The 14,704-nt window shown below is 40.3% G+C and overlaps 1 protein-coding gene across 4 annotated transcripts in view; it reads left to right on the plus strand.

Annotated features, from left to right (window-relative positions):
• The window catches only part of INPP5F (inositol polyphosphate-5-phosphatase F), a 92,013-nt gene that overhangs the window by 42,524 nt on the left and 34,785 nt on the right, over nt 1-14,704 (plus strand). For all 4 annotated transcript variants that reach the window (XR_011252091.1, XM_069567310.1, XM_069567311.1 and 1 more), the window contains one exon: nt 4,112-4,248. Coding sequence is in view for 3 of the 4 variants with exons in the window: in XM_069567310.1 (XP_069423411.1) it covers nt 4,112-4,248 (137 nt within the window). In the remaining variant the exon portion in view is untranslated. The remainder of the gene's footprint in view (nt 1-4,111; nt 4,249-14,704) is intronic.

A 14,704-nucleotide genomic window follows, 5' to 3' on the forward strand; every position in this document is an offset into this window, starting at 1 on the left:
GGTTTTTTGTTTTGCTTTGTTTTCTAGAATCAACCTAGAAATACCTTAGTGTCCAATTCAAGTTTTTCATTTTCTTTCCATTTTGATTATTTTACTTGTTTATTTAAACACTATTTCAAGTACTTATATCTCTGTGTTTGGTAGAAAATATACTTTTTAGTTTATTCACTGTTCTAGTAAGTAAGACTCCTAGCAAGTTTTTTTGTTCTTTAGAAGCTTTTTTTTAAATTGAGATAAAATTCACACACCATAAAATTCACTCTTTTCACATTATAATTCACTGGGTTTTAGAATCATCGTAAGGTTGTATTATCCTATCATCAACTGCTATGTAACTCCAGTGTATTTCCATCATCCCAAGGTACTTAGATTATAACTAGTATATATCAGTTTTCTTGTCTATCTTACTTTTAGTTTTTTTGTTTTGATCAGTGTGTGAGACTGAAAACAGTAAGTCAGGAAACTGTATCATGAAAAACTCATGAGACATTCAGTTCAGTTCAGTCGCTCAGTTGTGTCCGATTCTTTGCGACACCGTGAATTGAGACATTAACCCAGTGCAATTTGTAGAGCTGGTTGCAAGTCAACTACAAAAAGGTGTTTTTATCCATGATCTCTACATTCCCAGTGTCTAAATTATTTCAGAGCAGGTTCCAGGTAGATACATTTGTCTGCAGATACTTCAGTATATATTTCAACACTAGGTATTGACATGCCATCTTTCCCCCTCTTTATCATCGTTAACTTAGATGCCCATTTTTACATGGGTCTCTGTCTTCTGTCTTCTTTTCTAGTACTCATTTGTCCATTCCTATACCAGCACCACATAGTTTTATTTACCATAGCTTTATAGTATGTTTTGCTACTTGGTAAACATTAACTCTTAATAATACGGAGTATAAAAATTATATAATCCTCCTAGGTTCTCTTTGAAATAGGCAATTTTTCCCCTTTCTACAGGTGAGAAACCAAGAATTGGAACAGTTAAGTATTATGCTGAAGTACATGATAAATAGTGGAGCTAAAATTAGAGTCTGAGTTCTGACATCTAAGAACACATTGAGGCTTTTCTGGAAAGGGAAACTATTGTTTACAAATTTTGTTCCTTGTTGTTTGAGATCATTTATATTGTATTTTCTCAGATTTAATCTTCATTATAACCCCTCAGGTATTTTGAACTGAAGTCTGTAATGTTTTAAGTGATTTTAAGTTTGTAAGTTGAATTTCAGTATTGACAATACCAGCATTTTTGTATAAAAAGCGTGCTTTTTGTTTTCCCAAGTGAGTCTATGTAGGGGTAAAACCTCTGAGTTTGAACTTTGGTATTTTTGGTACCACACCATTAGATGGCATATGAGAATGACATTTATCACATTTGATTATGCACATTGTGTTTTTGTCATTGCTGTAATTTTTTAAAATCGCAGTTCATAATGTTAATAAGAAGACAAGAAGGCATAAACTAGGAAGAGGGCTTCCTAATGTTGGCTTGTCTTATCCTCTGCCAACACTCTAAATTGTTCCATGTAAAATAAAAGTTATTTTTGTAAGGTTAAGAGATTTGTGGTAAGGGCTTCCTTTTACTCAACTGACTGTATTAACATTCAAGTGTACTGTGTATTATGTGATTTATTATGTGTTAGGTTTCAGTTCAGTTCAGTCGCTCAGTCATGTCCGACTCTTTGCGACCCCATGAATCGCAGCATGCCAGGCCTCCGGTCATGTATGGATGTGAGAGTTGGACTGTGAAGAAAGCTGAGCGCTGAAGAATTGATGCTTTTGAACTGTGGTGCTGGAGAAGACTCTTGAGAGTCCCTTGGACTGCAAGGAGATCCAACCAGTCCATTCTGAAGGAGATCAGCCCTGGGATTTCTTTGGAAGGAATGATGCTAAAGCTGAAACTCCAGTACTTTGGCCCCCTCATGCGAAGAGTTGACTCACTGGAAAAGACTGATGCTGGGAGGGATTGGTGTTAGGTTTACTGTGTGTTAAATGCTTGGTAACCTTAATCTGTGCCTGACGTACTTCCCAGCACATTGTAGGTCCTTGGTTAAAGTTTAATGACCATGAATAATGAAATGACTTATAAAAGCCTTGGAACTTTGGAGTGAATTTCCATCCTACTTTATAAAGACTTAATCAAACATTTCCAAACTCTTGCATTTATGAAATGTCTAACGCACATGTCCAAAGCACTATGCCTAAAATGAAAGTGGATTAGTATTTGGGAGAAAAAATGGAAGAAATTAAAATACTGTATCTTTGTAAAAAATATTTTTTCATAAGCACAATATATATCCACCATGCTGTTTTTCTATAATAAGAAATTTCTGAAACATTGTTTCAATAGTTTTGGGTGGGGATTTTTTGGTATTAATTAGGTAGTATTTTTAAAGGGTATAGTCTCAAAATGAAAAATTGCTTTTACATGCTGGCTTTCATAGACTGTTTCTCATTTAAATAAAAATCTTTTGTGAAAAGTAGAAATTCGGATTGAAAAGATAACTGTTGGGCCTCTAGGCATTTTCTTTCCTTTCTTTCTTATATTTATTAACTATTTCTTTGTCTTATACCCCTCTCCCACTTTCATCAATATATTTACTTATTTGCTCAGTCCTAGTGTGCACATGAAGTAGTTCTGGAATTGCTAGCCCATATTCTTCTGACAAATAACTTGCTTACCAGAGTACAATATTGTATACAGTTCTTTTTGTCTTTATCTTTACAAAATACTATTTTCCAAAGTTAGTTTTTTTCTTTGTTGTCTCCTACAGTGGGTTACATTTTCCATTTATAGCAGAGTTGGGCTACTCTGCATTTCATCTTGGGTTCCCTCCATATTCTGATTAATCTGAACCATTTATTTTTGAGGAGATGTAAAACATGATCGTGGTTCAGAGTCAGAAGTATGTCAAAGAGTGTACTTGGAGAGCTGTCAGTTCCAGTCCCTTTTATCTCATTCCTGTTTTCTCTTCCTTCCATCTCATTTCCACCTACCCCTTGTTAGGTAACCAACCTCATTAATTTCTAATTTATCTCTCCTCTCTTTTTCTATACAAATGAGCAAATATATTTTTCTCTCTCTCTGTTTTTTTTAACAGAAAGGGTAGTGTGCTCTAGCTACTCCATTGTGCTTTGATTTAATACTATATCTTATTATATTAATAATAAAGATATTAATACATGAATAATATATCCAGTTTATCCCCTTATCAGTTTATAGAATGCTTTGAATTCTTTTTTATAGCTAATTCTTCATAGTACTCTGTTGCATAGATGTGCCATAGTTTATTCAGCCATTCTTTGGGCATTCAAGTTGTTTCCAGCAGTTTGCAGTTAGACTGCTGCAGTGAATAGATTTGAGTGTATATATTTTTGTTTAGTTGAGATGGATCTTCAGGGTAAATTCACAAGCGTGGGATTGCTGGGTTAAACAGTAAGTGGGTATGTTTTAATGTTAGTTAGAGTAAAATTAACATCTGGAAAAGTTGTTATCTCTTTGTGTTCTCACAAGCGCTATGAGGGTGCCTGGTTCCCACAGCCTTGTCAGAATGTGCCGTCATAACAATACTTTTTATTATCCCCAAGCTGATGGGTGAGAATGGTATCAAAACATTCTAATTTACATCTCCATTGAGCATCTTTTCATAGGTTTTAGGGCCATTTTTCTATCTTTGTTGTGCTCTTTACCAAAGGACTGTGGGCTTCCCTGGTGGCTCAGTTGGTAAAGAATCCACCTGTAATGCAGGAGACCCTGGTTTGACTCCTGGGTTGTGAAGATCTGCTGGAGAAGGGATAGGCTACCCATTCCAGTGTTCTTGGGCTTCCCTGGTGGCTCAGCTGGTAAAGAATCCACCTGCAATGCGAGAGGCCTGGGTTCGATCCCTGGTTTGGGAAGATCCCCTGGAGAAGGGAAAGGCTACCCACTCCAGTATTCTGGCCTGGAGAATTCCTGCATCTGGAGGATCACAGATGGACACGACTGAGCCACTTTGACTTTCACTTTCACCAAAGGATTGTACTGTTTGCATACTGTGTTACTCAGCTTCAGCTTGCTAGGACAGCAGTACTTTATAGAAACCAGACATTAAATACGCCTTTTCTCTTTCAGATCTTCCATGGTGGCTTATTTTAATTCGGCAGAAAGCCTTGGTGGGCAAACTTCCAGGAGACCATGAGGTCTGTAAAGTAACCAAAATTGCTGTACTATCACTTTCTGAAATGGAACCTCAGGATCTTGAGCTAGAGGTAAGATGAAGTTTCAGGAAATTTCATGGCAACTTGATATGGTCACAATGGCAACCATGAGGATTTGATTTAATAGACCAGAATCATAGAGTTCTAGAGCTGGGTATCTTTAGAGTAATTGAGTCCTGTGTTTTCAGACTTTGGTGTGGAACCTTTGTTTTAAAATCTATGAAAGCCAGTATGTAAGATGCATAGAAGCAGAATTGCAGTGGTTGAGGTGGTGATGGGGGAAGAGCTCCTTGGGGCCCTTCCTACTTTGCCTTTGCTGGAAACCTACCTCTGCTTCTGGGGACCCCTGTGTGTGTTAGGCACTCAGTTGTCTCTGACTCTTTGCAACACCATGGACTGAAGCCCACTGGGCTCCTCTGTCCATGGGATTCTCCAGTCAAGAATCCTGGAATGGGTTGCCATTTCCTTTTCCAGGGGATCTTCCTGACCCAGGGATTGAACCCAGGTCTCCCGCATTGCAGGCAGATTCTTGACCGTCTGAGTCACTATAGCACAATTTGAAAACTGATCTGGGGTGAAGAGAGTCAGGAAGGTTAGATTTAACTTCTATTGTATCTTCTTTTTAACTATATGTCTTGAAATTTTTCTAAAGCTATATTTCTCTTGTAATTTTTTTTCTTAAAGTTGGGATTTTTGTTTTTTTAAAGAAGAAAAAATACAAACCCACTGACCTGTTAGACTTTCATTTTCTAAAAGGAAACCAAGCCCACAAGTTGAGTAAGTTAGGGCCAAGATAATGAGATTGCCCAGGGCCAGTGTTCGTCTCCACACTGGCAGAAATAACCCATGAAAGCACTGGTATCATGCCTACTGTCAGTGTGGGGATGTGGCATCTAGGGTGTCATCACACTGTCATAGCCCTGGCCTAATTTGATCACTATGTGGTGTACCAGACAGGCCCTGAGGGTTAAATGGATAATCATGCTTTATCCGTTGGGCTGTTCTGTGAAGTAGGCACTGTTATAATCCATGTTGCACAGGGGAAGAGAGAAGGCTTGGTGAGGATTAACCACACAGCTGGCTTGCGGTGCATCTAGGCTTGGACTGAGGCCATCTGTTCCTGTGTCCCTCTGCTGGGCTTGCCTCCCTGTTACCTGAACCGCAGGTAACAGGTAGCATAGTGTCCACGGCCCCACCACTCAGTATGTGTTTTCTAGGCTGAACTTTGGGGAAGGAAATTGGGGTACAGGGTTAAATTATTTTAAAAAATACATGCAGGCATATCTTAGAGATACTATGGGTTTGGTTCCAGACCATTGCAATAAAGCAAATAATTATAATAACATGAATTTTTTTGGTTTCTCAGTGCATATACGAGATATATTTATATTACACTATAGTCTGTTAAGTGTATAAGAGCATTATGCCTAAAAAAAAAATACATACCTTAATTTAAAAATACTATTGCTAAGATACTAAATGTGTGCTTAGTCACTCAGTCGTATCTGATTCTTTGTGATCCCATGAACTGCAGCCTGCCAGGCTCCTCTGTCCATGGGGATTCTCCAGGCAAGAATACTGGAGTGGGTTGCCATGCCCTCCTCCAAGGAATCTTCCCAACCTAGGGATTGAACCCAGGTCTCCCACATTGTACATGGATTCTTTACCATCTGAGCTACCAGAGAAGCCCTCACCACCATCTGAGTTTTCAGGGAGTCAGTCTTTTCACAATAACATCAAAGATCACCATAACAAATATGATGATAATGGGAAAGTTTGAAATCTTGTGGGAAATTACAAAAATGTGAGACACATGACGTGAGCAAATGCTGCTGGAAAAACAGTACCAATAAACTTGTTTACTGTGATTGCCACAAACCTCTTAATTTGTTTTTTTTTTTTTCTTAGAAAGCATCTGTGAAGCACAATAAAACAGGGTATGTGGTAACAATGTAGTAATTTTTGTGCTTCAGATCTTTCTGGAAGTTTGACAGTCTAACAAACCAGTATTAAAATGAATTTAGGACACTGATACTCTGTTATAGAAATTTAAAAAAAGAAATTCAAGTACTTATTTCCTTTGATTGGTACTAGAGATAGAATACTATTCACTGTTGCTGATCCTCAGACAAGTAACTTCGGTGGCAATTGGGCCTGTTAAAAACAAGTGTTTTTCAGTTTTTGTTTGCATTTTATTTTAGGAAAGAGCAGACTAAAAAAATTTTATCCATTGATTAAGCCAGTAAACTTGTGTCTTTTGGATGACTGCTGACAAATTGAAAGATCAGCATGGCTTCCTGTCACCAGTCTTGGCCTTGAGTGTGAGCATGGGCAGTGTGCTGGTTTGAGCAGTAAGCTGGGGGCCTGGACAGTTAGATTTAGAGCAGAGACCAGCTCCTCAGCACCTTGGTCACCTGTTAGTCATCAGTTTGCACGTCTGGCACCCCCAATTCTGGGGAGATGAATTATCCTCATCCAGAGGCCTGCATAGGACGCCCAGTGGACTTTTCAGGAAGATGCTCTTCGTGGCCATCAGTCTGTATCATTTGAGATTGTTGTTGTTGTCCAGTCACTAAGTCGTGTCCAACTCTTTGCAGTCCCATAGACTGCAGCACACCAGACTTTGCTGTCCTTCACCATCTCCTAGAGTTTGTTCAAACTCATGTCTGTTAAATCAGTGATGCTATCTAACCATCTCATCCTCTGCTGCCCTCTCCTCCTTTTGCTTCTAGTCTTTCTCAGAATCAGGGTCTTTTCCAGTGAATTGGGTCTTCACATTAGGTGGCCAAAGAATTGGAGCTTCAGCTTCAGCTGACTGTTGTATAGATGGTGGGTGGTGGAGGGGAGGAATCTTTAGGAAAGAACATTTAATGGAATTTTAAAACAAAAAAAAAAACGTGACTGTGATGACAGCTTTTAAAATGTCTTCATTCTGAAGACTTTTCCTTTTCTTTCTTGACACTCTCAAGTGAATGAGATCATCTTCACATACAAATGAAAATGAGATAGTCCCACGTAGCTGAGTGTTTTTACAGTACTGTTGGATAACTGAGTGATGGCATTTGCCAGGGTACTAAAAGTACAGTCCATGTTAAGAGCTGGAAATATATAATGACCCTTACTAATTAGGGATAAACATGACTATAGATAAAGTATTTCCAGATCCCAGTTTAGTGATAGTTTGTCATGGCTTTCTCTCAAGAGAATATAATTTCAGAAATTTGCATTTAAGCCTTTTTTCCCCTTCCTTTAATCCTGTTTTCTGTTAGTGGAGCTTTACGACAGTGAACAATAGAAGGGCAAAGAACAACTCTGTTGAAAATCACGAACTATTTGCTTATTTTCTGACATGTTAATTTAAATCTTTGGTATTCTTGTTCTAGTTTCCATATAACGCCAGTTAAAAAGAGCATTTAGAAGCATGATAAATTTTTGTGGGGCTTTTTATTTTTGATTATATAGTAATTGTAACTCAAGAGGAGGAAAAAATATTCTCCCGCATAGAAATGATCAATGTCAATATTCTGGTTTTTAAAAACAATTTAGTTTTAATTGAAGGATAATAGCTTTACAATATTGTATTGGTTTCTGTCATACATCAACATGAATCAGCCATAGGGATACATACATCCCCTGGTTTCCATTTGTCTCCAGCTCTTTGGAGGAGCAATATTCCAAATTTTCAGAGTAGTTTTTGTATTTTGCATCTTTGCATATTTTTCCTACTTCTGTTAGTTAAAAGATTCCTGTTATTTTTCATGACCGTATGTATCTTATGCACATAAGACTTTCTTAAATGAAGCTGACTCTTAGGTCTTCTTGAAAGTGAAAGTTGCTCAGTCATATTCAACTCTTTGCAACCCCATGGACTATACAGTCCATGGAATTCTCCAGGCCAGAATACTGGAGTGGGTAGCCTTTCCCTTCTCCAGGGGATCTTCCCAACCCAGGGATCGAACCCAAGTCTCCTGCACTGCAGGCAGATTCTTTACCAGCTGAGCCACACAAGAAGACCAAGAATACTGGAATGGGTAGCCTATCCCTTCTCCAGTGACTTCCCGACCGAGGAGTCGAACCGCGATCTCCTGCATTGTAGGTGGATTCTTTACCAACTGAGCTATCAGGGAAGTCGAGGGCTTCTTAGTATGTCTTGATAATTTGGACATCTGTGTCTGTGTTTGAATACCCACTGCTTTCTCCCTTTCCCCTCAGGACCCCTGGGCTCTTTATTGTGGTCATTGTTCTCAGATTTTCTAGGACGTCATCTGTCTTCTGTCATTGGAGCAGAAGCATTTTGTTACAAAGTTGGGAATTAATAGTATTTCTAGTTTTCTACCCCAGTTGACTTTTTACTTTACTTGTATGGCTTATTATGTTTGCCAATTCTTAAAATAATTTTCATACTATACATTTCATCCATTTAAAGCACATAATTCAGTGGTGTTTAGTACATTCACAGATTTGTAACCATCACTGCAGTTAATTTTAGAACATTTTCATGACTCTAAAAATAACCCTGCACTCATTAGCAGTCACTCATTTTCCTCCAACCCCCAGGCAAATCCTAGGCAACCACTAATCTACTTGCTGTGTCTATATAAATTTGCCTGTTCTGAACAATTCTTCTACATGGCATAAAATATGTAGGGTTTTGTGCCCGGTTTCTTTTACTTAGCACCGTGTTTTCAAGGTTCATGCTTGTTGTAGCATGGGTCAGTGCTTAATTTCTTTTTATCCCTTTGTATGGATATACCGCATTTTATTTATCCTTTCATCAGTTGATGTACATTTGGGTTGTTTTCATTTTGGGGCTATTTGTGAATAATATTGCTGTATATTTATATACAAGTTTCTGTACATAACAAAACTTATACATTTATGTATAAGTTTTTGGTAGACATTGTTTTCATTTTTCTTGTGAGAAAAAGAAATTCTATACCTAGGAATGGAGTATTATATAGTAACTCTGGGTTTAATCTTTTGAGGATCTGCCAGACTGTTTTTCAAAGCAGTGTGCCATTTAAAAAAGAAAAGATCTATGCAAGGATATGAAGAATCTTTGGAGTTCAAATAGATGAGAACATAGATATTCTTTCTTTTGGGAAAACATCCTTTAAACTTTTCTAGGCTTATGTTCCATGTCTGCATATCTTATTTGCTGTATCTTGTTGCTTTAATAGATAACTGCATCATTTTCCATATTTGGTTTCCCATTAGACATCTGTTTAAAATTTTAGCTCCTGATGGACATAGATAGATATCAACTTATAAAGTAAAATCATTTATTTTCCTTTCCCTATATAGCAGCAGCAGCAACATCAGCCCTTAATCTTGGTTGTGAACTCTAAGTGGTTAGAGCAGTAGAAATACTAGGGGAGCAGTGTGGTGTTGGAAAATCCCATGGACGGAGGAGCCTGGTCAGCTGCAGTCCATGGGGTCACGAAGAGTCGGACATGACTGTAGCGACTTAGCAGCAGCAGCAGTGTGGTGCTGTGGTTGTGGTTTTCTTTTTGAGATTGTGTGTATCAATGTTGTGATAAGGGCCTAAGCACATATTATGCAGAACTGGCTGGGCCTCTGGAAAAGGGAAGGTGATCTTACTGTACACGCTGTGTGTGGTAATCCCAAGAGCTCTGTCTAAACAAAGCATTTTAGGACTGGAAGGAATTCCGAGAAGTTATTTTCTATATTCTTATTTCTTGGTAGGACTGAATTTAACCTTTAAAAAAAGATAGTGAACCTATTTGCAGTGCAGCAATGGAGAGCCAGCCAGAGAACGTGTGGACACGGTGCGGGGGTTGGGGGAGGAGAGGGTGGGATGAATGGACAGAGTAGCAAGGAAACATATACATCACCATACACAAAATAGACTCGATGGACATGAGTCTGAGTGACCTCCGGGAGTTGGTGATGGACAGGGAGGCCTGGCGTGCTGCGATTCATGGGGTCGCAAAGAGTCGGACACGACTGAGCGACTGAACTGAACTGACACAAAATAGACAGATAGGAATTTGCTGTATGATTCAGGGAACTCAAACCAGGGTTCTGGGGCAACCTAGAGGGTTAGGATGGGGTGGGAGGGAAGTTCAAGAGGGAGGGGACATATGTATACCTATGGCTGAGTCATGTTGATATATGGCAGAAACAACACAATGTTATAAAGCAATTATCCTTCAATTAAAAATATATAAATTTATAAAATGAGATAATGGTCATGCTTTCTTTTCTAAAGTTAACTGTATATTTATGCTGACTGTCACTGATAAGTGCTCAGTCGTGTCTGACTCTTTGCAACCTCATGGACTGTAGCCCATCAGGCTCCTCTGTCCATGGGATTTTTTGCCAGGCAAGAATACTGGAGTGGGTTGGCATTTCCTTCTTCAGGGGATCTTCCTGAACCAGGGATCGAACCTGGATCTTTTGCATCTCCTGCATTGGCAGGCAGGCAGATTCTTTACCACTATCTATATAGATGGGTGATTCTAAAATACTCATTGAAAATTTTTATGTTTAAAGTAATTTTAAATTTCTCTTTAGAAAAATCAACTTTAAGAGAGATGGTGTGGTGACTTTATGCTTTGCTGTGCAGATCACAATCCTTATCCGAAACCTTTAAGGCTGAATTTATTTTAGAATTCAGGTTTTGAGGGCTTTCCAAAAGGTTATTCCGTGTATTTTATTATATGGGCAATTAGTCTGGATGTTACCCTACAATACTACACATTCATATTTCTTAAAGAATCATATAAATATTCATTCTGAGGAAGGTAAATGATGACTATAAATAGCCTCTCTTTGGGGGTTATTTTATCATTAGATGAGCTTGTAGCAAACTTTAAAAATAACCTTTAAAATTTTAGCATTTTTTTGAAGTTGTTGGTAAGGAAGTTAAGGGATATTGGGCCTCTGTCAACTCTGTTCCAAGCCCCAGAGAAGAGTAGATTAAAAAAAGAGAAAGAAAAACAAGGAAGACATTGCCAGGCCTAGAGGGAAACTGCATCTTATCTTCATGGACCACAAATGGAATAGTAGCTCAAATAGAGGCCATAGACTCCTAGGTTCTGGATCCATAAGTAGGCAGTGGTGGGTGGAGATATGGTCCCTACACAGTGAAAAAAAGTGAAAGTGTTAGTCACTCAGTCTTGTGACTCTTTGAGACCCTATGGACTATAGCCCACCAGGCTCCTCTGTCCATGGGATTCTCTAGGCAAGAATACTGCAGTGGGTAACAATTCCCTTCTCCAGGCGATCTCTACACAATAAAGGGAACTAAATGGAAGCCTGGAACCCATTTCAGTACTTGAAGCCTGGAGTGCTTCAAGTGGTGCTGGAGTGGACTCCCCAGTTTGTGAAAGGAGGCTGTTAGGTTTTGTGCTCTAAGTGGGATGATTGTGCATAAAAGAATCCTCAGTCTGTTAAGCCAGTAGCACCTCCCTTGAGAAGCAGTGGTTTAGGCAAAAGATATGGTCTGAATTATCACAGTAGCAATCAGCACGAAATAGTTGGGGTTGATAGAAGAGACTTTATCAGGGAGAGTAACGGAAGATGACTCGAAGGTTTCTTGCTTAAGTGGTACAGTTGGTGGTATTGCCTGAGACAGGGCATACCAGAGAAGGAACAAGATTTGTGAAATAGACGTTGGTCAGTTTTGGAGATGGTGAACTTGAGAGACTAGTGTCAATAGTGGGCAGATGTTGTATTTTGGGGTCATGAGTTCAGAGCAAAAGAGTAGAGTTAGAAATGTGGAGTTAAACACAGTAGTAATTAAAATGAGGATGTGTGTGTTAGTCATTCAGTCGTGTCTGACTCTTTGCGACCTCACGGACTATAGCTCAGAGAAGCTCACCAGGCTTCTCTGTCCATGGGATTCTCCATGCAAGAATACTGGAGTCGGTTGCCATTCCCTTCTCCAGAGGATAGAGGATGAAATTTTCTCAGCAGAGCGTGAAGGATGGGCAGAGAGCTAAGGATGAAATGTCAGGAACCACCATCATGTTTAGAGATAGAGATGCTAGACAGAGAAGGGACAGTCAGAGGTCTGGTAAGAGCCCAGAGAGATGGGTTTCATGGGGACCAGAGGAAGAGACAGCAGGAAGTGATCATTATTGCCACGTTCTTTGATTTGTCCTTTTCAGAGTTGGGTGGGGGGGGGGTCCTTGTTTCACTCTGCCTCGGGAATCTCACTGGGCCATCACTCCTTGATCTCCCCAAGTCAGACTAGCATCCTCACAGTTCCAAGGACTATGGCATAGAGATTTCAGGGTTGAGGAATGATTAAAAAAAAAAGATTCAGTAAACTTCAGTAGTGTTAAAAGGTGGTAGGAAAGGGGCTAGTAGAGGAGTTTGCAATAGAGTAAAGGGGGATGAATGACAGGACAAGGTCCCAATCCTTAAGGGGAGACACTGGGCAGATAGCCTTGCAGAGAAAAACAACTCCCGTTCTTTTGCAAATGAGGAGAGTGTGGGTGCAGGCTAGGTGTGCTGCTACAAGATTACTTTAGAATAGCTAGATATTTAGAATCATCTTTGATGTATTCCTGGGGGAAAATCTTGCTGGCTTGAATGCTCTTAAGGAATAACTGTATCTGACAGGTGCATAATATTCTGTTGGAATATTAAAGTTGTAATAACTTATAACTAGGTTTGAGGCATGTTTTCGGATTTTTTTAAAAAAAGAAAGTGCAGCAGCAACAGGGGACTAACAGAGCTTCTTGGCTGTCCCAGGAATTCTGTGCTAACCAATGTTGAGGGGTGTGAGGTGTATTCATGGAAGAAGGGAAGTGATGGTTTCCCAAGACTACTCTTATGACCTATGTGAATCTGGAGGTTACCACTTCACATTTGTAACATCAGAGCCCATTCATTCATTTAACAAAGGTGTTTTGTGTGTGTGTGTGTGTGTGACCTCCTGTACCAGGTACTGCTAGTGCCCCTGGAGATATGAGTCAAAAAGCAAAGGTCTCTGGTGAACGTGGGGCAGGCAGTAAACATTAACACGATTCAGTTCAGTTCAGTCGCTCAGTCGTGTCGACTCTTTGCGACCCCATGAATTGCAGCACGCCAGGCCTCCCTGTCCATCACCAACTCCCGGGGTTCACTCAGATTCATGTCCATCGAGTCAGTGATGCCATCCAGCCATCTCATCCTCTGTCATGATTATGTTATGTCTTATGTTGAAAAGTAATCAATGCTATGGGAAATAAAAATTGAGTGCAATAAGAGTGGTGGGTGGAGTGCCAGGGGCGGAGATTATGGTGAGATATCTTAGGAGATATCTGGAGGGCATCACTGACTTATTGGACATGAGTTTGAGCAAACTCTGGGAGATGGTGAAGGACAGGGAAACCTGGCATGCTGCCAGTGCACGGAGTTGCAAGAAGTTGGACATGACTGAGCAACTGAACATTTGGGAAGAGGATGACAGCCAGAACAAAGGCCCCGAGGTGGAAGTAGCCCTGACGTGTGGGGAGCAGCAGGTAGCTGATGTGGGCGGAGCGGAGTAAGCAAAGGGAAGAGAGCCACAGGAGATGAAGGCAGGGAGGGAAGATGAGGGTCTAGTTTGGGATGTGTTGAGTGTGAGGTGCCTGATAGAAATCTGAGTGGAAATGTTGGCGTTTGTGGTTCTAGAATTTGGGAGGAGAGCGGGGCTAGAAATATACCATTGAGAGAGAAGGATTGGTATGTCGATGGTATTTGAAGCCAGGAGACTGGACGAAATCACTGAGAAAGTGAATGCAGATAGGACTGAACCTGGAGGTGCCAAGATGTTAGGAAGTGAAATGGTTGGGAAGGAACCAGTAAAAGAGGTAAAGAATGCCAGTGGAAGTCAGATGAGACAGTGTATCAGAGAGGATGAGGGACAAAGGAACTGTGTCAGATGCTACTGAGCAGTTAAGATGGGGACCAGGAATCCACATTGTATTTAGCCAAGGAGACCACATGAGTCACACTGAAGATAGGTTAAGGTGGAGTGGTAGGGGCCAAAGCCAAGCTGCCGTGGGCTAGGGAGAGAACAGGAGGAGAGGAATTGGAGGCAGTGAAGGTTGTAAAGAAGTGGGATCCTAGCTGGCACAGGAAGATGTTGGAGGAGAGAAATATCTGTGTTTCTGTGCTGGTCGAGTGATCAGGCAGAAAGAAGGCCACAGGGAGAACTGCTGGAGCAACATCCATATGCTTGATTCTCTCTCCTTCCCCATCACGTCATGATCTGGTTAGTTTTGCTTGTGTGTGTGCTAAGTTGCTTCAGTCGTGTTTGACTCTCTGGGACCCCACAGACTGTAGCCCACCAGGCTCCTCTGTCCATGGGGTTCTCCAGGCAAGAATACTGGAGTGGGTTGCCATTTCCTCCTCCTGGGGTTCTTCCTGACCCAGGGATCAAACCAGAATCTGCTGTGGCACCTGCATTGCAGGTGGGTTCTTTACCTCTAAGCCACCGAGGAAACCCTTGGAAGAAAATTTAAGTTAGTTCGGGTTTCAGCAGGATGACTATAGATCTTTTTTAACTTCC

This window comes from Ovis canadensis, chromosome 22, assembly GCF_042477335.2.
Source record: "Ovis canadensis isolate MfBH-ARS-UI-01 breed Bighorn chromosome 22, ARS-UI_OviCan_v2, whole genome shotgun sequence".
Classification (NCBI taxonomy): Eukaryota; Metazoa; Chordata; class Mammalia; order Artiodactyla; family Bovidae; genus Ovis; species Ovis canadensis.